At 38.5% G+C, this 22,700-nt stretch overlaps 1 protein-coding gene across 3 annotated transcripts; it reads right to left on the reverse strand.

Annotated features, from left to right (window-relative positions):
- Positions 1-810: 810 nt before the first annotated feature.
- LOC139950457 (uncharacterized) lies at positions 811-22,678 on the reverse strand. Of its 3 annotated transcripts, XM_071949141.1 has the most exons (14): positions 22,632-22,678; positions 19,481-19,599; positions 18,762-18,911; positions 17,358-17,534; positions 16,301-16,454; positions 13,786-14,580; positions 12,993-13,151; positions 11,451-11,592; positions 9,748-9,917; positions 9,250-9,426; positions 8,167-8,306; positions 6,060-6,188; positions 5,143-5,256; positions 811-4,647 (listed from the first exon to the last, which is right to left on the reverse strand). In XM_071949141.1, exons 1-14 carry the CDS (start codon positions 22,642-22,644, stop codon positions 3,607-3,609), a joined length of 3,480 nt encoding a protein of 1,159 aa, XP_071805242.1. In that variant the 5' UTR covers positions 22,645-22,678; the 3' UTR covers positions 811-3,606. The 3 variants fall into 3 exon arrangements, with proteins under 3 accessions (XP_071805242.1, XP_071805244.1, XP_071805243.1); XM_071949143.1 differs by lacking the exons at positions 18,762-18,911; positions 19,481-19,599; positions 22,632-22,678 and adding an exon at positions 18,008-18,297; XM_071949142.1 differs by lacking the exons at positions 18,762-18,911; positions 19,481-19,599; positions 22,632-22,678 and adding an exon at positions 17,661-18,297.
- Between the last annotated feature and the right edge of the window lie 22 nt (positions 22,679-22,700).

The following is a 22,700-nucleotide window of genomic DNA, read 5'->3' on the forward strand; positions in this document are numbered from 1 at the left end:
GCCGCAACATAGGGTAAACTATTAGGACTACAACGGGCGCACAATTTGTTGTTCTTCGTCTAGAGGGGCAACGTAGCTTGTTTCGTGGCTTTTTTATGTCCTTTTTATTTATAAGAGTATCTGACATAAATAACAAAATATTATCAACTTCAAAAATTGTAAAAAAAAAATCAAAAAAAAAAAAAATTTAAAGCACATAACTTGTAATTTTTTACTCGGACACAATAATTTGTATAGTGCATAAAATCACCACAGAAGTGAAGTAACGAAGTTTGGGATAGAAACAAGTTTGAACATAAGACTTTTGCCCAGTTGCGCATACTTGCAACAAAGAGAGAGCAATTGTGGTTCTTAGGGAGAACTGGAGGGAGTAAACCGCTGTTCCTCATAGCTCAGTTGGTAGAGCATCTGCCCTGAGTGTCAGGGGTATATTTCACTTCACCAAACTCTTCCTAACTTTAGGATTAATCCTAGGACTTTATGACAAGTAAAGTTCCGTATCCATAGATGTTAGACGCATTGAACCCATCATAAGTTAGGACGGATTGCTCGCCCTAACTCAAGATAGGATTAATCCCAGCGTTTCATGAAATCGGCTGCAGGTGTATGTATTTGGGTGTAAATCCTAACGAGAACCATTGGTGATTATCTCAAAAGCTAAATATTTTAAATGGGGGGCTGGGGAGGGGTACACACGCACGGAAATCCTTTTCGGAGCCAGCCCCCCCCCCCCCCCCCCCTTTACCCTAGTTATTCTACTGGGTCTGAAGCAAGAACAGGAAGAGAAAACTCATTTGATAGCTTGCTCCATCCACTTTATTGGCATGCTGTATGTGTTACTTGCACAGCAAACAAATTACAACTTCCAAACAATACAGAAATTAGCAAAACTTTAAATGAGAAAAGTATCAATTGGAATGCATCAAATTAATAATAATAAACGTAAATAAAACATTATTATTGTTGCTGTTAATGTTCTTTTTGCAAGAAATGATAAGATTCCTAATAAGCATTCAATCTTTCTGTTAAACAGTCTAATTACTTTTTGGTTTCTCAGTTAAATGCCATTACAATGGTAAACTTTGAACGCTAATGTGGCAGCAGACTTACCAGGTAAATTTCCATAGACCTTTTCGCAAATACCATTGCTGCTGAATGAGGTGCATTTTGGGATAGATATGGATCAAATTTGATCACCAGCTAGACCACAATGTACCTAATTCCAAGCTTTACGTGCGCGCCCCAGTATTTGCAAAAAGGTCAATTGTTCAATGTCATTACCGGGAAGTCTACCGCCACCTAGCGTCCAAAACGTCCTCCATTGAAGAACACAGTACATTGTATATTGTATGGCACTTTTGACAGACTATAGCTGCATGCCTAATACAAGCTTCATGCTCTCCATTAATGTTTGATGATTCAGTGATGCAGCAGGATAGCTCGCTGCCTCACACAGTACAGCTTCAATTGACCAAGGGGTGTACAGGTCATAATTATACACTGCTATGTCACAGGATGTGTAGTAATACTTGTACCGAGTAGTCAACATCAATACACTGGGCTAATGGACAAAAAATCATTCACAAAGTCCATACTTGATACTTGACTGAAAAATAATCAGTAGTTCAAATAATGTATTCGATACTGACCAAACAAACATTCAATATACATGTACCACGCATTTATAGCTAAGGCAAAAGTAAAATTGGTATTTATTTTTTAAAGGCAGTCAAACAAGCACACACTGTAGTTCAGAAATGAGTCAACAAACTAAAAATCGTGTTATACCTCATTATGCAGTATTTTGTTTATAAAGTATTTGTACTCAGAGATCCAAATACTTCGTACTATCCAGGCTATTACGGTTCTTTGGGCATCTTAAAACTCGGTTCTCAGACACTTGTACTCGGATTTGATGGCCTGAATATTATTTTGCCACCTTAGTACTCGACACACTTGGAACATGACTGAAAAGTACTTGACTACAACACTGCATACAAGTGACAATTCTTAACAGAAACCATTGACCCCAGCTCCAAAGCGTTAGTTGACTAGGGTCCTTTACCTAAAATGCACCACCTAAACTGTTGGATTCTGATTATGGTAGTAAATCAGATCCCATGTAAAAGCAATCTGCTAACTTAAAGGCATGGACAACTTTGGTAACTGTCAAAGACCAGTCTTCTCACTTGGTGTATCTCAACATATGCATAAAATAACGAACCCGTGAAAACTTGAACTTATAATTGGTTGTCGCAGTTGCAAGTGAATTATGGAAGAAAAAACACCCTCGTCGCACAAGTTGTGTGCTTTCAGATACTTGCTTTGTGCGACAAGGGTGTTCGATGACCAATTGAGCTCAAATTTTCACAGATTTGTTAGTTTATGCATATGTTGAGATACACCAATGGAGAAGACTGGTCTTTGACATTTACCAATAGTGTCCAGTGTCTTTAAATAGAAGTTATGATGAGCACATCCCAATTTTTGTTTCACAACTTTCACTGCTGATAAATTTGATTGAATTAGATGAAATTGACAGTAATTAATCTGATTAATAGGTTCATCACCAAATTCATCAGAGAAGTTTAAACAAATTTATGGTTGAAATTGGGCTCTATTTAATTAAATTTGGGCTCGATTTCATAAAATTTTTATTTGAATTGGATTTAATTTGAAAATTAAGAGTGATATTTGCACTTAAGATCAATCTTAGATCTTTATGGAATAGAGCCCTGATATCAATAGACCGATCCAGAAGGCACCGCTCACGACGCACGTGTGATCAAGAACACATGGGGCTTTCCAATGCTTTTCTGCAGAACTCTGCCGCGCGCGCCAAGATACGCGCACGCATGTCGGACCTTCGTTGCTTTGTGATTGGTCAATACGCAATTGGGCGGAGCTTAGTGGATCGGTTTATTGTTTTACCTGCAAGAACTAACTGAAATGTTTTGCAACAGTTTTTTATGAATGGATTTTTATTTTGAGCCAAGCAGTGTCTTTCTCATAGATAGGCCTTGAGACAGAATCTATTTTAAGGTCCAAATATGAGGCCAAAACAAATACACTAGGTCATCTTGGTTGGAGTGCAGTTTGTAATCACCTACTTTCCTTATTTTATTGTTTGTGTGTGATATCTTTCTTGGTAACTAGACAGGCCGTACAAATACATTGACTTTATCAACTCTTGTATATACGTGTTCATTTAGCAAAATGTTTGAGCTCCTGGGTTAGTTCATGTAATTGGTTCCTGTAATTGGTGATTTTTATTTGCCAAAGTGCCTAGCCAAAAGAAACATGGATTTTGTTTGGTGGTTCTTATCTTTACACAAATATTTATGTTTTGGGCTCCTTTAAATTTAAAAGGGTTAGGAGATTTTTCCAATGCGCAGAAAAAGAAGGAAAGCAAATTGTGTCTTTCCTCTAACAAATTAAACAAAATTACAAGGATTTATCAAGCATACCAAATAAACTAAGGCGGTTGGCATCAGCGACAACAGTGGAAAATAGAACTTTTTGGTGTTACGGCCATAGCCAATGCCGAAAGCCATTCTCTCAGACACGCACTAACAAACAAATAATTTTAAGTGGTTTTCCTTTTCATTAGACTTCATCTGTGTTGACTTCCTCTACAATGATGTTCTCTCTCTGCCATTCTTTGGCGAGTGCTTGCATCTCTGCTTCCGTATTCACTTCCTCTTCTTCCTGTTCAATCACGACACCTTCACAGACATAGGTTTGTGTTGGGTCAGATTCCACCAGGTCATGGGTCATTTCTTCAGCTGCAGGTGTGGTGTGTGTGATGATTTCATCTGTTGTAGTTGTGATGATGGATTCAGATGGTATAGATGGTATAGATTCAGAGATTTCGGCTTCAGTGGTTAACGGTTCAGTGGTTAACGGTTCAGTGGTTAACGGTTCAGTGGTTATAGCTTCTGGTGTTATATCATTGGAGGTTATGGCCTCAGAAGACATTTGTTCAGCGGTTACGACCTCAGACATGTCAGAAGTCATCTGTTCAGAGGTTACGACCTCAGAAGTCATCTGTTCAGGGGTTATGATCTCAGAAGTCATTTGTTCAGGGGTTATGACCTCAGAAGTCATTTGCTCAGAGGTCATTTGCTCAGAGGTCATGACCTCAGAAGTCATTTGTTCAGAGGTCATGGGTAAAGTAATGGTAGATGTTGCACCATCAACTTCAGTCACCATTTCAGGACCAAGATTAACCATGACGATGCTTGTTTCGCCATTTTCCCCTTGCAACGTTGCTTGCATTGTTGTGGTGTTGTCGATTGAGTTGCCGGATGGCTGGAACACAACTTGTGCACCATTTGCTGCCAGCTCTTGCAGCATTAGAGCAGCCTGCTCACTACTGGTTGTCTGCATGATCTGTGTCTCACCATCGAGGGCATGCTGTAAGAACGCAGTTGTCTCTTCACCCTCGCCGGTCTGCAGAAGGATCTGGTGGGTGGTGCTGGTATCTATGCCGTTGTGCTGATGCTGTGCATTCATTGCTCGCAGCACGGCCTCCTGTATAGCTGCAGATGCAGAGTTACCATGGACATAGTTGATTGTTGACTGGTTGCTAGGTGCAAACTGCAGCAGTTGCATTGGCTGCTCTTGAACATCTTCTTGCTGCATTGCCTGTCAAAAGCAACATTTATTGATGATTTATCAAATCATCATACAGGTACAAAAATGTAAAAAAGTAAAAAAAATTCAAATCTCGCATGAAATTTTCAAAAAAGCTGTACCTTGGCGCTTACTTGTTTTGTGTATAAATCTGAGCTATTTTAAGAGAGAAAAGTTTTGACATTGTAAAACTTGCACATGTATAACATTAATTAGTGTCTTAGGAGAAAAAAAATGTTACACTGTCTTTGTTGAAGTCATTTAAGTTTTTTAGGGGGTAAGAAGATTGGTTTAAAACAAAAATAATTTATTTCCCTCCATTTTGATAAACCCCATTAATCAGTGGAAGGCGCAACATACAACAAAAGAGCCCAAAATGACTAGGTTGGCTGGCACAACATGTACAATAAGCTTTTTGCAGATATTAAGATCAAATTTTTTCATTATGAGGAACTCATCTGAAATTTGATTCAGTTGTTTTGAATCCCGATATAAATTACTACTAACCTCTGCTGCAGCTTGTTGCAGGATATCTGTGGTGTGGGTCGGGACCTCTGCTATAGAGGTTATAATTTGTTGACCTGAGGAGTCTGTCATTAATGTCTGGTTACCTTCTCCTTCCTACAGATCAACAGCAAACACAAAAAACAAATAAACTCAATATATAGGGGTTGCAAGGATGGATGTTGATATTGCAGAGCAGCCAAGTCTGATTCTGCTGAGAGATACAGAGAGCTAACTGTAGATAAACAAATTTGTCCATCTTCTGATCAACAAATTTAAAAATCTCCCTGATACTTGAAACTGTTGTCCTATTATGTTGAATGTAGTTCTTAATGTCTCCATGATTTTTTTGTTATACAAAAACTCCCTGATTTCAAGACGTAAATGTTGGCAGCTCTGACAGTGTGGTTTAAAAATCCTTCAGAGCTTAAATGCAAGCTATGTCTGTATACTCCCCAGGGAGCTGAGAAAGAATACATGAATGTTATTGGCCCAATGACCAGGGCACTAATGTGAAGCACAATGACACTTTCATGTGAAATGCACTAAATTCAACCTTGATTATGGCTTGATTACAATGCAAAATTGAGTTGTACTGGTGTTTAAGGGTGTTTTTTTTTTTTTTGCTTTAGAGGAATATTCAGGAGTGATAGTCACTCTTGCCAAAACAGTCTAAAACTGAGATCCAGATCTGAGGTGGTACATTATGCAATTTCCACCTGTTGGTAACCTCTGGGAGTTATATATTCCAGTGAGCTTTAGGGAACAGTATCTTCAGTGTAAAAGAAGTACATAAAAGCATGACTAATTTCATTTAAAGAAAAAATACATCAATTTTTATCAACCAGACTTTAAAAGTCTTCCTTCAGACAAAAGTCTTAGATTTCTCATCCTTGAATGTTCTTTAAAATCATTCTTACATGTAGTGTTTCCAGTGCTGAGATGGCTTCTTCAGTGAGTCGTCCGTCAGCTAATGCTGGATCTGGCTCTATGATCACAACAACATTCTGCCCATGGATTCTAACCCCCTTTTCCATTTGCCAGGGCACCTGTACAAATTAACAAATTTATCATTGATATCATTGATATTGTTGTATACACCACTCCGGGCGCGCAAGTGCTGGGTGCTGCGCGCAACTGCTGCGGTGTACTTGTGCCTAATTTCGTGCACAATAACACGGGAAAATCATTTTCCTTTTCACATTTTATTGGAATTGAATGTCTTCCTCGACAATCTATGCAATTTCCCAGACATGGCAACATGATATATCGATGTACTACATTTCTTGATAATTTTGTTAAATTAAGCAGAAAGTAAAATAATGGAATTCTGACAAAATACCTTGCCAATGTTATGCATTTTACGACTATTATGCAGTTTCCGCGTCTTTGACCCCTAACTCACCTAAGACAAGCAACGTTTTCAAGATAATTAGGTTACTTTTTAGTTGCAATAATTTGTGGTCAGTGATCTACATTGGTATATCATGGTGTCCTGTCAAGGAAATTGTGTCGGTCGTTGAGAAAAACATCTAATTTCTATGGAGAGTGAAAAGGAACATGATTTTCTCGTGTCTTTGTGCACAAAACTAGGCACGGGTACAGCGCAGCAGTGGCGCGCGGTGCCCAACGCTTGCGCACCCAGATTGGTGTATAGGAAAGCTTGGTTTTGTTGTATAATTGCCTTAAGTCTCTTTTGAGACCTGAAAATAGTAACAAAACCTGGTTATTAGCTTTCTTGGATTGTCCTGTAATGGCCATGGAAGTGCTCTTTTGTGTCTTTCATTTCATTTCATTTATTCTGGCTGTCTCAGAAAAGTAAACTGAATCAATGTACTAGCCAATAACCCAGTGGAGAGAAGGCATGAAAGGACGTTTCAGTTTTAGAAGTGACCCAAATCTGTAGGCCCGGCATGTTTTGAACCGGAATCCTAGAGGTGGAAGGCCAGGAAAGATACATGTGGCAACCAGTAGTCTACATATGATTGGCTGGGTGGGATCTAAAGTACCATGGTCACCTCCTTCTGATTGGTTAAGGCACTCAATAATGCAACTCCAACCCCAAGGTTTTCCGTGCTGGTCATTCTCATTTGCGCAGTGAGAAAAGAAAAAAAAAGTTCAAATTTCTTCAACCAACACCTATTGTTATACCTCTGTACAAATTGCGAAGTTTGATTGGTCGAGAACCAATCACGTGACGTGCAACAAAAACGCATGTTACATGGCTCAGCGGGCTGGGTAACATGAAAAGTGATGTACACCGGTGTACATCACCTTGATCGTTCCCAGCGTTGGTCAATTTCGCGCTGTGTACAAAACAACCGCGGGTTCGAGTGAATTGTTTCTTGTTCGTCTGCTTATTAAACAAGGAATAGTCCGTCGTAATAATGTTTGAAGATGACAACAGAACTTTGAGAAGAGAAATAACAATTATACAAAGGTTTAACAAAACAATTGTTGCACGCTGTGATGGGGTCCGTGGGTTTGTACACCCTCAAGGGAAAATGGCACCTTCGGCTTCGCCTCGGGGTTCCATTTTCCCCCTCGAGTGTACAAAACGCCATGGACCCCGTCACAGTGGCAACAATTGTATACTGGTACACTGATTCGTTCTTTCTTTTCTAATCAGATTGAACCTACTTCATTGGGACTGGGCCTACAAATGTACACAGTGATATTTGCAGTCAGTATACACAGTGATATTTGCAGTCAGTATACACAGTGATATTTGCAGTCAGTATACACAGTGATATTTGCAGTCAGTATACACAGTGATATTTGCAGTCAGTATACACAGTGATATTTGCAGTCAGTATACACAGTGATATTTGCAGTCAGTATACACAGTGATATTTGCAGTCAGTATACACAGTGATATTTCCAGTCAGTATACACAGTGATATTTCTGGTCAGTATACACAGTGATATTTCCAGTCAGTATACACAGTGATATTTCCAGTCAGTATACACAGTGATATTTCCAGTCAGTATACACAGTGATATTTCCAGTCAGTAGTGGTTTTATACCTTGATTGTGACAGTCTCCTCCGTGGATGGACCAGGATTGAGTTTCTCTCCTCTAAGGTGGTGTTTCTTCTCGTGACCTTTCAGATAGTCGCTACGAGTGAAGCAATTATTGCAGAAGCGACAGCGGTACAACTTGGCACCTAAACATAGCAAGATCAATGGTTGGGTTTTTAAATTTCAATTTGACTAAGAGAACACATACAAACTTTCTTTGAGATTCACCCTAAAATTCAAAACAATAATAGGAAATAATATTAATAAGTACTTTTATAGCATACAAAACGAAGGCTTCAGTGCGCTTTAAAAGACAAAATTACTCAATTTTTCAAAATGAGTTTTTGAAGTCTGATATCTTTTGAGTGTTGAGCATCTCAAATTGTATGAACTTGGTACAAATTCCAGCCAGTCTAGCAAGTGTTTCCGATAAGTCAACCCTTGAAAAAGTGCTCATGAAGTTGAAATACAAGGAATGATCTTCGGTTCTTTTAAAAGCAAAAATGTAAGAATTTTGTTTTTTCAGTCTGAATAATATCACGCCTGTTCTATAGATTGGCTATCGTTGGCATAATGGTTTCTTTCCCTACTTTGTGGACCCAAGTCCCACTTGAGATCAAAGCCCCCAAACAGATTGGTTGTTCAGTAACCATGTGGATTTTACCCCATTTTATTTTTTTTTGAACATACATCTAAAGGCACTGGACACCTTTAGTAATCAGTATTTTCACTTGGTGCATCCCAATATATGCATAAAATAACAAACCTGTGACAATTTAGACCCATTGCAAAATGTGTGCCATTTGAGGCATACTATAAGTTTACTATTTTAGTGAGAGAAAAAAAATCCATCTGAAAAACTAAGCTACTTTAATCAAAAGCTTTCCATTGCTCGTTACCAATTTTTTTCTTTGCGCTAACAACTATTTCAAGTAATATTACCAATAGTGTCCAGCGCATTTAAGCATTGGCTATTTTCTCAATATCTTCACTTTTACAAGTTCTTTCAGGTCTATGGTGTGAGGCACTTTTGTTGATCTCTTGGTTTGATTAGAAGTAAAAATTAGTAGAAATAAAAAAGTGCCCTACCTGTGTGGAAGATGAGATGTCGCTTGTAATCAATCACAGCGATGAAGCGTTTGTTGCAGCCAGGTTTCGGACAAACATATGGGAAGTCATTCTTGTGCCGTTTCTCATGGTACGAACGCGAGCTCCTTCTGCTGAACTGGGCGGGGCAGAAACGACATTGAAGCTTGATCTTACCACCTTGACCAGAGAGGGAAAAACATCAAGCTCTTACTAGTTGGTAAGACACAAGTCTTGAGTATATATAGTGTGGTGTGGGTAAAACCAAAAATTAAATAATTTACGCCCTTAGCAAACTTCCAAACCGCAGAAACGTACCACGAGCGAGAAACACACAATGCCAACTCAGTTTTAATAGCTTATTCACTGTAAACAAATGAATGACATAGCAACTCAAATCCTTGGTGAACATGCAAGCTGGCCGTCTTATTTCCTTGCTAACCTGTGAAATATGCTTACCCTTCAGTAAATTTCTGCTACAATTATGAACTGGCCCCTTACCTTCCGTATGTGCTTCAATGCGGTGATCTTTCAGTTCAGGGCGTGATTTATACGCTCTCCCGCATATGTCGCACAACTCATTCTTCTCAGTGCTGTGGGTCTTCAAGTGTTCTCGTAGCTTGCCAATTTTCACCCATCGTTTGCCACAGATTTCACACTGAAACGGACGACTGTAAAAAAAAATTATGCAAACGTGAAAATATGAGCAAATTTTACACTGAAATTTCTTGTTTTTTTATATACATTTCTTGAAAATTAGACAATCTACAATGAAGTGTGCTGAAAAAGAAATATTTAACTTCCATGCTTTGTAACGCCCAGTAAGGTTAAAGCCATTGGACCCTTTCGGTAAACAGTGTTGTCCAAGGCCCACACTTTGTGTACCACAACTTCTATATCAAATAACAAACCTGTGAAAATTTAGGCTCAATCGGTCATCGGAGTCGGGAGAAAACAACGGGAAAACCCACCCTTGTTTCCGCGCGTTTCGCCGTGTCATGACATGTGCTTAAAATAAATCCGTAATTCTCGTTAACGAGAATTTATATTGTTTTGCTGTTTTCTCAAAAAGTAAAGCATTTCATGGAAAAATGTTTCAAGAGAAGTCTTTCACCATCATGACCATTGCCTTCTGTAAACCCTGTAAGTTATTTGTAAATCTGTGAACTTTTATTTTTTTTTCTGAACCGAAAGGGTCCAATGGCTTTAACACCAGACAGTACATACTTTAAAATGCCATAACACTGATATAAGAGAGAACTCATTATGTTGGTACACAAGCATTTTTCAATACATTTAATCTTGCTCAAACTGAGTTCAACCATGGTTTTTCAAAACTTTAGAGCAGTCATTCTGGACCCAATTTATGCAAGTTTGGCTAGAGTGCAATGATAGATAATAAATTTGCATCTGGAGATAAAGAATATTGACTTTGGTTTTATCATGACATCGATGTGTGTTACTCTTCTGATATAGTACTTTCCCCGAGTTCTGTGAAAAAATATCACAGGCATATTACTCGGGTGTGATTCGAACCCCGACCTTTGTAACTCTAGTGCAGTGTCTTACCAACTTGACTCCCGATTAATCTTGGGCGATATCAAATTATTTTATTCACGATATATCGCCGATAATATATCGCGATATTCGATATAATCGCGATTAATTAAATTTGACATCATCAGTCTTCAAACTCCCAGTGAAAGTTGTAGAAGAGACAATCATAGCATAAGAGAGGTGTTATAATGACCTATTCTTCTGGTTTTACTCCAAAGATGTCTCAGCTAGGAAATACATTGCGATATTGCGATACTAAATCGATATCACGATATATCGCGATATATCCCGATATATCACGATACATCGCGATATCACGATATTTCGATTAAAACCAAATCGAACCGATATCGAAATCGTTTCCAAATCAATATCGCGATATTCGATAATATCGTGATATCGCCCAAGCTTACTCCCGATAGCTAGAGGCAATTCCAATTAAAGTTCATCGTAATGTCTTTTAATTTATGTTTACAATCGATTTAAAAACTCTACTACGCAATTTAGAGCATTTTAAAATGATTTGAAGCTAAAATCTGCAGCAATTTGCATGTACTGGTCTAATGCACAAGCTTGTGCATGGGGAGAACCCATACTAGTGCAATAAATGCTAGTCAATAAAGTGTTTAGAGGTGACAGAATCTGACCTTGCTCCTGTGTGTCTTAGTTCGTAGTGATAGTTCAATGCAGCCATTGTGGTGTATGCCTTATAGCATTGTTCCACTGGACATTTGTAGATCTGTTTAGAATCTGTCATGTGGAAACCTTCGAGGTGAGCTGCACGGTCCGCTACCAACAAATAAATAAAATAAGTTATCAATTTATTGTTCTTCTTAATGGCACTGGACACTATTGGTGATTACTCAAAATAAGTGTAAGCATAAAAAATCGTTTATGGTAACGAACAATGGAGAGCTGTTGATAGTATAAAACATTGTGAGAAACCTGAAGTAAAGTAATTTTTGAGAAAGAGGTAATTTTCTTCAGAAAGCTTCAATTTATAAATATCTACCCTAAAAGAGCTTTGCGCAAAGCATTATTATATTCTGGCAACCAAACTCAGGCAACCTGATTCGCAGTTGTTGGTTGCCCTTGAGCAACCAGCAAATGTTTTTAATTCCACACCCTGATTATGTAGAACAATAATAAGGGAATAAAAGAGTAACAGAGCTTTGCGCAAAGCATTATTATATTCTGGCAACCAAACTCAGGCAACCTTATTCGCAGTTGTTGGTTGCCCTGGAGCAACTAGCAAATGTTTTTAATTCCACACCCTGATTATGTAGAACAATAATAAGGGAATAAAAGAGTAAGCAACAAGGTTTTAATTGGCCGTTTAAAACAGGCAGGTTCGTGGTCGTACGATAAAGGACCGAGTCGAAGTAAAGGACCTTTATCAAACGACCACGACTCTGTAAGGTTTTAAACGGACGTTAATAGAATGAGTCACTACTCTTTTATTCCCATTCATAAATGCCCTTTTGTTAAAAAGCGTAATATAATACAGATGTAAAATCTGTAAAACAAATTTTAGAAAGTTTAATACCTGTCACGTTATTGGGCTCATCGGTTTGTGCGTATGCGAGCATGTTAATGGTTTTTATGTTACATTGAGTACCGGCATATTGATTGCGTCATGGTAAATTAACACCATGCGTAAGCTCCCGCATATGTTTAAACACTTCTTACTGTATTTATATCATCCGTTTAAACAACCCCATGTGATGCCCTCTCGACCAATCAGACTGGATAAACTGTCCGAGGTATTTATGAATCATAAAATTACGCGGTTCTTACATGTATAATAAAGTTTTATCACACAGGGGCATCTCAAAGCTGTTTTCTACAAACTTGCAGAGCTATATGTTTAAAATAGTTTACAACCCATTTATTTAGGAAACACCGTGTAACAGTTTGTGAAGTCTGTATCCAACTATACCAGAAAACAAACTCCCTCTCTGAGCGATAAGTGTACAGTACTGGGTCATTTTACGTGCATTCCACAACACACAGATCCTACAGCTTTACATACCTTCTAAAGGCAATTATTGTTTAAGTGTCTAGCTTAAGGACACAAGTGTAAAGACCACATCTCGAACCCACACGCTATTATTAAAAAATCAGAAACACCAGAGCTTGAGTCCAGTGCGCTTGATCATCACCCATCCATAGTAGAAATGAGCACATACCTTTTGAGCTAAACGTGACAAGACAGTCATTCTCTGTGCACTGGTATCTCATGTACTCTAGATGATGTTTCTCTGTGTGATTCTCAAGACCTAACTCCATTGAGAAACTCTTCTCACAGAACTTACACTTGATCTGCACCGGACCTTTGGGCAAAGGTTCTGTTATAAATAAGAAAACAAATTACATTTTATGTGATGTTTGAGGCAATGCATGGTGAAGTTTCAATTTGGTATGCAGCAATACCAGTAATATCATGTGTCCAACTTGCTGTGCAGATTTTGTTCTTTGAGAACTTTTTTTTCTGTTACATGTAAGTCTACTGCCGCAGAGTTGATTTGTGAATTCGGGAGACTACTAAGTTCTAAAAAGAATTATCCTGTTTATCTACTGACTGGGAAGGTAGGACATTGCCTTGGACTACTACTTTCGCTTAGTGGATCAAGATGTCCCCTCGTTCATAATTCAAATTAAGGTTACGTTTATTTGGAGGCATTCAAGACTATATTGTCACTATTGTTTAGTTGAATTTCTATTAGCTAGTTACAACTGAAAATTAAGCAGTTGACCAGCTATTTGCTCCAGGCCTTTGCGAAATTGGATGGTCTTTACGACCTTATGAATTATCTTATTAGACCAGTGAATGTTTAAGTGTTGTAATTGAATAACGAATTTTGACTATTGCATGCTGATCAACAGAGCACTCTTTTCCAAACAAAATGAATAAGCCAATGAATGATTGGATTTTTGTTTAAAATTCTGGAGAACCTATGTCAACAAGCATTTTTTACCCACCTTCTTCAGCTGCTCTTCTTCGATGTCTTTCCAAATGAATAGGAGAGCGGAATGGTTTCTTGCAAGAATCACATCGGAACTTCTCTGAAAGAACCTGTCCTCGCTTGTCCAACTGATGAGTCTCTTCCATATGCCATGTGTGTTCAGTTAAGAAACGGAAGGCCATGTCGCAAAGGTTGCACACCAGGTACGTGAGCCCAGGCTGAGTGTGCTGCTCCGTATGCATATCAAACCAGCTCTTGGTTGGGAAGAACTTCCCACATGTCTCACAGGTGAAGGGGTATTTCTCTGGATCAGCTACGGTTGGAATGCACTCGTCTTTCAGCTGTTTGCTCGGTTGGCGATCGTCACTGTCGCTGTAACGACGACGCTTCCTCCGCTTCCGCATACGTTTCTTTCTTTGAATTGGTGGCTGGCCGTCCTTGCGGGGCCGCCCCCGTGGGCGCTTTACTGGGACCGGTAAGACGGATGCGAGGTTGCGGATTTCATGGAGCAGTGGGTTAGGTATGAGTGGCATGTCTTGTTGCTGATCAGCTGTGGATTCCCCTAGGATATTCGCTTCACTTTCCTCTCCAGCGTCACCTTCTATTCCCGCGATGAGTTGGTTTACATCTCTCGCTAGCTGGTCTGCAGTACCATCATCACCCACTTCATCTGCAGCTGCTTCCTCATCTCCTTCAAGGGTCTCCTCCATAGCCTGTCCCTCCTCTTCCTCCTCCCCTCCTTCTTCTCCTCCTTCCTCCTCCTCACCTTCCTCTAGATCTCTCTCCATCTCATCATCAGTGTTTTCACTTCCTGTTGTTAAAACACATAATCAAATTAATAATAATAACAATAATAATATTAATATAGTAGTTTTTTAAATAGCACTTTTCGCACCCGAAAGGCTTCTCAAAGCGCTCCAACCATGCCAACAATTCACCATTACCCCTGGTCAATAGGCCATTAAATTCATTCCTTAAACCTTTTTAGCTCCCTGGCGAGTATACAGCCTGTGCCACAATAATGCGCTACTACACCGTAAGCTAAATCAATCACAATAATCACGTCTGCCCTCACAGGTATCTATTTACCCCTTGAAGAAGAGAAGCGCTACATTCAAGTATCTTGCTCAAGGACACATCCGTGACTTGAACCAACACTTTGTTGAACAGAAACACTAGAGCTTGAGTTAGATGTTCTCATCCGCTCAACCATGGCATCCAATGAAAGCACTCAAGGCATCCCATGAAAGAACTCAAGACACCATTTCCTCATCCCTCAATTGGTGAAATACATTGTACATACAACCCTAATAAGACTCTTCCTCTATGAGGTACTCAGATGCGGACGAACCGCTTTCAGCTCACTGTAACTTCATTTTTACCCGTAAGAAGCTTCTAATTTCACCTCACCAACACTCAAGGCAAAACGCATTTTTGGCACCGAGGTTTGGGCCTCAAACATTTTTTTATTTAGTCCATCATTTTCATGACATAATCTAATTCTGCTTTAAACCCACATGCTGATCATAAACACCAGAGCAGTTCAGCCTGCTTTACCACTCAGCCATGACCACCAAGCTGTTCTTCGTTTCTTAAACAAGTCCTCCTAAGAAAACAACTGAAGGAACTCTAGCCTTCTTAAAACTCCTCATCATGTCGTGTCTACTTGCCAGGGTTGTTCAGTTTCACACTCATGATTCAAAAGGCTTGTGAGACAATTGAAAAAGAGTTTTTAATAATAGTGGCTTCATATCCATGCACATATCCATCAATCAATGACGCTCAAGGCACTTTAACCCACAGTAGGGTGACGTGACAAAGCGGGTAAGAGCACCAAACTCAAGCTCTGGTGCTTCCTTTTCGCAGAGTGTGGGTTCGAATCCTGGCCGCGACACCAGTGTCACTGAGAAAGCATTGCTTCTCTCCACCCAGGGGTAAATGGGTGCCTGTGAGGGCAGAGATGGTTCTTGTGATTGATTAAGCCAAGTAGCGCATTATTTTTTGCACAGTTTGTATCCTCCCCAGGGAGCTGAGATGGTTTAAGGAATGAATTAAGGCCAAGTGACCAAGGGTAATAATGTTGGAAGAACTTTGAGACGCCCTTCGGTGAGAAAAGCGCTCTATAAAAACTGGTTATTATTATTATTTTCCTGCAAGGTACATGTATGTGGGATTACATTTGAATTATTAGACCTACTCCTTTTACATAGCACCATGTAATTGTTTACAAGGTGCTGTGGCGCAATATGCTGCCAATCAAACCAAGTACACCGGGGGAACCCCTTTTCTTTTCAATAAGTGCACTGGGTTCTTTTACATGCACTACACAATACATGGGACCAACAGCTCTACGTCCCATCCGAAGGATAAAGCATCATGGTTAAGTGTCTTGCTTAAGAACACAGGTAACACAACTGGGACTCAAACCCACACTCTTCTGATCAGAAACACCAGAGTTTGAATCCGGTGCTCTTAACGGCTAGGCAATGACATGCCATGTGGATACCCGTAGTAAAAGCTCTGAAATGTACCTTCTGAGGAGTCTGTTAGAAGATCCTCTTCCTTCAGGAGTCCGCATGTGCCTCTATGCCTCATAAAAAGGATGGCTGATGTGAAAGACACTCCACATTCAATACAGCGTCTGCTGCGATCACGAGTAGAGGTCCGACGTAATCGCTCCTCCAACTGTCATCATATTTAGAGGATGATCAAGAAGTAATGTTATGAGATGACGTTAAAGGCACTGGACACTATTGGTAATTGGTAACTACTCAAAACAAAAGTATGAAAACTTACTTTAAGGGCAATGGAGAGCTGTTGATAGTTGAAAACATTGTGAGAAACGGCTCTCTCTAAAGTAACATAGTTCTTGAGAAGGAGGTAATTTCTCACTAAAATAATGACAGACTTCAGGCCTGAAGCCTTTTAATATAGGCATCTGAAAGCACACAAACTTGTGCATGAGTGGCTCTTTTCTTTCATTGTTCTCTTGCAACTTCGATGACCTGATGAGCCAAAACTTTCACAGATTTGTTATTTTATGGATATATGATGGGATACACCTAATACTGGTCTTTGACAAATACCAAAGTTGTCAAGTGCCTTTAAATCCTTTGTTCAATCTGCTAGTCTTTATTTGGTCAAGGACTTCTCGAAACTAATTTCATCGTCTTCAGGAGAGCTCCTGAAGACGAGCAAAGTATACTGTTCGAAACGTCGAGACTAAACCGACTCTTTTTAGAGCTACCACTCCTTCAAAGAGATTTTACTCAAGGTTGTACCCCCAAGTTTACTGTTCATATTTATACTTCTTAAAGACAGAAATGATGATAGATGCTAGTAAATTAAGTAAATTTTGACAGTTATGTACAGTACAGGGGTCGAAATAGACTGATTTTCATGGTGGTCAGCAGGGCTAGGCTAGAAATCCAGAATGTTTGTGTAGCTCTGATAGTCAATTTGTTGTAGTCTTTCGTCACATGTGTTTTTTTTTTTGTCCTTATGAATGTCTGTCAAAAGTTAAGGAACAAAACCTTCAGAACAGACGAAAATTCAAAAACAATTTGAAAAAGTACTAAAAATACAAACCTCTTTCTTTTTTTGTTCTCTCCTTGCCAGGAGTTCCTCTGGAGTGTAGAGAGGTCCTGGTTTCCTGCCTCGTCTCTTGCCTTGAGGAGGAGCGACCACTTCTGTACCCTCTACTCCTGTATCTGACCTCCGACCCATCACAGCATATTCCACACCCTCAGCAACGTCCTTGGTCATCTGCTCAATAGAAAACAAAAAAAGGATCTTGTGGAACTATCCAAAGAGAAATGAAACAGACGGTGAATTGTCTTGATTCAAACTTTGAATCAAGGACAAGACAATTCATATCAAAGCGTTACTCACCAGCAAATCTTCCATGTTATTTCCAGGACTTCCACAGGGTAATTAATGAACAGCTTCTTTATTTATCTAAAAACCCAATCTTTAGACTAACTCTGACTGTATGAGGCCCTCACATCTTAGTGTTGAGACTTTTGAGTAGAGTGTAGTGTACATACAACTACAATAGAACTATAAAAGCAAGTGTATGCCTGAGCACTGTAGTGTAGCAGCAGTTTACACTGATTGCAGAAGGCTTGAATAGGCCTTATTTATAGGAGAAGCTTTTTTGACTGATCCTATATCAATGTATTTCACAAAGAATTAAGGCTTCAGGTTGTTCTTGAGCTCATGGAATGGCTGTCACTTACTGCTTATCCAATATACAACAGCAGCATGTGAGGACTGACCTGAACTTTGTGTGTCATGTCAAGTCAGTACACAAGCAGAGCATGCGTCTGTACACGTGTGTGTGCACACTGCATACTGAAATGAGGCTACTACTATACATCATCATCATGTGAAAAGGCGCCCTAAAACAATGTATTACTCTCCTATATATTACTTAATAATGTAATACTTTTTATTGTATTACTTTTACCAAATCAGTAGGTGTATTACAAAAGAACCTTGACCTATTTCATACAGACAGGAAACAGTCAACAAATGAAAATAAATGGATCAAACACTAGTTCAACAAAATACCAGTTCAACTATCTTAGTGCCCATTTTAGTGCCTAAAGAGCCTTATTATTATGTTGTTGCATCAGCACTGGATAGGTTATTATACCTTGTCATTCTCATCTAATGAGTAGATCTAAAATGTACAAACTCAGTTTAGTCAATGCTAAACAATTTGGATTGTTTTTCTTTAAAAATGATGGACGGGTGGGTTGGTCAAAAGACCTAACTGAGAGCTAAAATTCAAGCCTATGCCAGGACTAACCACCATCAGCCAGCAGGGTTATTTCAATTAGGGATTATTAATATCCCCCATGCCACAATTGGGACATTTCAATGAATGGCGTCTTTGTAAATGTATTAAGCAAATTGTTTATCAATTCATGGCGCCTCAAATTGTGACATCAGATGTTTGGGCTAGCAAGAAGAAGTGCTCTCACTTACCTCAAAGTAAAACTTCTTACTGACTTGGACGAGGGTCATGTTACTCTGTTCTTTGTTTGGGGTCTGTCTGATGAAATGCAGCCACTGTGGGATTGTTGCATCAGCACTGGATAGGTTATATACCTTGTCATTCTCATCTAATGGGTAGATCTAAAATGTACAAATTAGAAGACATGGCAGTAATAGAGAAGCATAACCTGAAGGGGCCATTCGCAGAATAGTCAATGCCAAACAATTTGGATTTGTTTTCTTTAAAAATGTGGGATGGGTGCGTCCGACAAAAGACCTAACTGAAAGCTAAAATTTAGTTTATATTAAAACTTTTTTTTTATAATACAAGTTACCACAAAAGAAGATGAAAAAAAGACCCAGCAGGACAAAATTGTAAATTTCATTCAAAATAAAACTTCAATTTTTCTTTTTATACCATGAAAGCCATTGAAAACTACTGATTTTGGAGGCATTTGGTCTCAAATATCTGGTTCATTTGAGGCAATATTTCGTTCTTCAATGTATTATAGGTTTGACTATGAAGCCATTTAATATTTAAAAATAGAAATTTAGAGTTGGTTGGTTGGTTGGTTGGTCAAAACAATAAAATAAAAACTGAATGGCCCCTAACTTAAAAACAAAATTAACACCCCCCTACATGCCCTAGCCCAACCCCATTGATTTGCGATGCAAACTGATCAAACGACACCAGTTTGTGTTGGGTTTACCTTCCATGTGCCGAAGGGTACATTGTCATCTTTATCTACCATTCTCAGTCTACCTTTGAATGGGCCATAGCGGTAACCTTTCTCAAGTGCCTGCTTTGTGCACACAGTCACTGACGCATCTGAAACAAGAAAACATTCAACAAAAGGATTATAGGGTTATTTACCTCCTTGAGTTATTGAAACAATGCGTTTCTGACTGCTGTCTTGAGAAGTTTATCCAATGAACACCAAGCCTGTAAGACTCTTGGGTTGTCAACGGCAACAACAAGAGCAGTCAAACAATTTACATTGTTTGCCATTTTTCCCACTATTTTTATTTTTAACTTTTAATTAAAATGTTGGTTTGATTGCAGGGCCCAATTTCATAAAGCCTTTATGCAAGCAAACTTGCTTTGCCCAGAAAAGTATTGCCTTACAGGTAACCAGCCAGAACTACACTTTAAAAGTTTACATAGATTGTGATTGGTGCCCCTTCCATTATTAAAAATATCTTGCAACTTTGAGTTTGAGTTAAAATTTTCACAAGTTTGTTATTTTGTGCATAATGTTGAGATACACCAGTGTCAGTGAGAAGACTGGTCTTTGTTTGACCATGGTTTGACCCAAGGTTTGACAATTACCAAGGTCCAAGGTGTCCACACTATCTAAAGTCTACTATATCCTCCTCTTACCAGTTTTCACACTATTATGCCTGTTTGAATTGGGAAAAAAATAGTGATGCCATATATCAACCGATGCCCTAATTATCTTCATTTGTTAATATGGTCTGTCTTGGGGCCATTGCTTTTTAACATTTATATTAATGACTTACATATGCAGCTGTCTAACTCCCCTCGCCACTATGTTGATGACACTTTTTTGTATAGACAAATTCAGGGAGAAAATTATTCTTTGTCCCTCCAGAGAGATCTTGACAAAATAAGTGCCTGGTCAAATAGAAATTTACTCCTTTTGAATCCAGGAAAATGCAAGTTTCTTTCCATCTCTAGAATGCGTCGCTGGTCATACCAGGCTTCATATTCCATAAATAATATGCTTATTCAAGAGGTCACTGAGCTTAAACTACTAGGTGTACTTGTTCAAAACAATCTCTCCTGGGATGCGCATGTTAATTTTGTCACAGGTAGATCCTATAGAACTTTGGGTTTTATTCGTCATGTTGTGGGAGACTGCAACTCTAAAACACTGCTCACTTTGTACAAGTCTATTGTTTTACCTCTTTTAGATTATTGTTCTCCTGTTTGGCATATTTATCGTGTAAAACACGAGACTCAACTAGAAAAGGTTCAGAGGTATGCCACAAGGCTAATGCTTCATCAAAGGAGACAGGAACAACCCTACAATAGCAGGCTTATAGAAACAGGGCTTTCCACCCTAAGTAATAGAAGAGAATATCTGTTCTTTGCTTTTGTATGTAAACAATTAGTTGCTCACAATCATACAGGTGCCTTGTCATCCTTTTTATGCAAAATATTGGTTAATGCTAGACACAAAGATAAACTTGTTTTTCATCATTTATCAGCCCGTACCGATTTGTTTAAATTTTCCATCCCCTGCCGTTTTGCTCGTGGCTGGAGCAACTTGCCTACTGACCTTGTTAACGATTTCATATGTGCCCCCTTACAGGAATTTTTATCTAAGCTCAAAAACCATTTTGATGTATAGACTGGCTTTTTAAAGTTCATGTTTTGCTCGTTTGCCTTTTTTGTTCCTTGTTTTGTTTCATGTTCTATGCTTTTTAGTTATTTTTATAATTGTTCATATTCTTCCACCCCCTGCAGTTTTGCTCTTAGATAGAGTTACTTGCCTGTTTACAATGTCATTTCATTTGTGTCCCCTCATCGGAATTTTGTTGTATTGCTCTTAAACCATTTTGATGTATAGACTTGCTTTTTTTACGTATATCATTTTAGGTGTGTTTTTCTGTGTATGTCTTTGCTTGTTTGCCTTTTTAAATTGTTTAGTGATTTGTATTATCTTCTGTGCTTTTTGGTATGCCCCCTCTTGCCTTTATGTATTTTGGGGTTTTAGGAGACATACGCCTTTTGGCGACAGTTATTTTTTTTACTTTTATGCTCTCCTGGGCACCCCACTGTTGTTTTTCTTTGTTTTCTTAAATATTTTTAATGTATGTATATGTGCTTGTAAATGTGATTGCCCGAATAAATATTATTATTATTTAAATATTATAAATATTATAAATATGTGAGGGTAAACAAATAAAAATCTCCAAAAATATTAGAAAATGATATAAGGCACATGGCTTCTTTAAGCCTCTGTACTTTTTTTTCAGAATGCTCAGTAAAATATTCAGTCACATGAGTTGATCATCATGAATTGTGAATTGAAATAGTGTTTGATGAAACTTTTTCGGTGGGCAACTACTTTTATATGGCCTCAACATTATGACATACTTTTTTACCTTGAAGAAATGTCTAAAATACCAAACTTTTTGCATTTACAAGTGCAAATATCCAATGGAGCCTTACGTGTTTCTAAGTTTTGGTCAAGGGAGAGGAGACTCTTTGCTTGGCAAATAAAACCTAACAATTGTTATCTTGGGACTGTTTACATCGCGCACAGAGAGGTAAAAGATTTGCCACGATTTTAGGGACACTTCGAAAACAGGACATCCTCGTAGCTAAAGGCCTAGTTAGGCTATGGCTAGAGGGGCCTAGATTACCTTTTATTTATTTATTTTAATGAATAATTGGCTTTAATAAAAAATATGTTAAAAACATAAATTAAAAAATAAAAATAAATCTATTTTTTATAAAATACCAACATTTAGGCCTACTCTCTGAGCGAATATTGAACTCAAAATAATAATAACAATCTATAACTAGGTTTTAATTTCGTCTGGCCAAATTCCCCTCATATCTCCCACTGTAACAGGAACAGCCTACTCCACAGGTCAACTGTGCGAACGAGGATGGCGTCATTTTTTAACGTTCATAATTTTTTGGTGGGACGAGCCTGTACCTTAAAATAAACTATTTTTGAAAATTTAGTACCATTAATATATAATTTGTAATCAAATGACTGCTACACACACTTAATATTTCCAACACAGCTTTTGATTGAGATTAATATCGTTTAAACTGTAAAATTGATAGAAATAAAACGACAAAATATGAACGTGAACACTGACCTTCCGTCGCCATCTCGGGTTTTACCCAGAATTCAACGGTTGATGCCTTTCCTTTTCTGAACGTGCAGA

The sequence above is a fragment of the Asterias amurensis genome, chromosome 18, assembly GCF_032118995.1.
Source record: "Asterias amurensis chromosome 18, ASM3211899v1".
Classification (NCBI taxonomy): domain Eukaryota; kingdom Metazoa; phylum Echinodermata; class Asteroidea; order Forcipulatida; family Asteriidae; genus Asterias; species Asterias amurensis.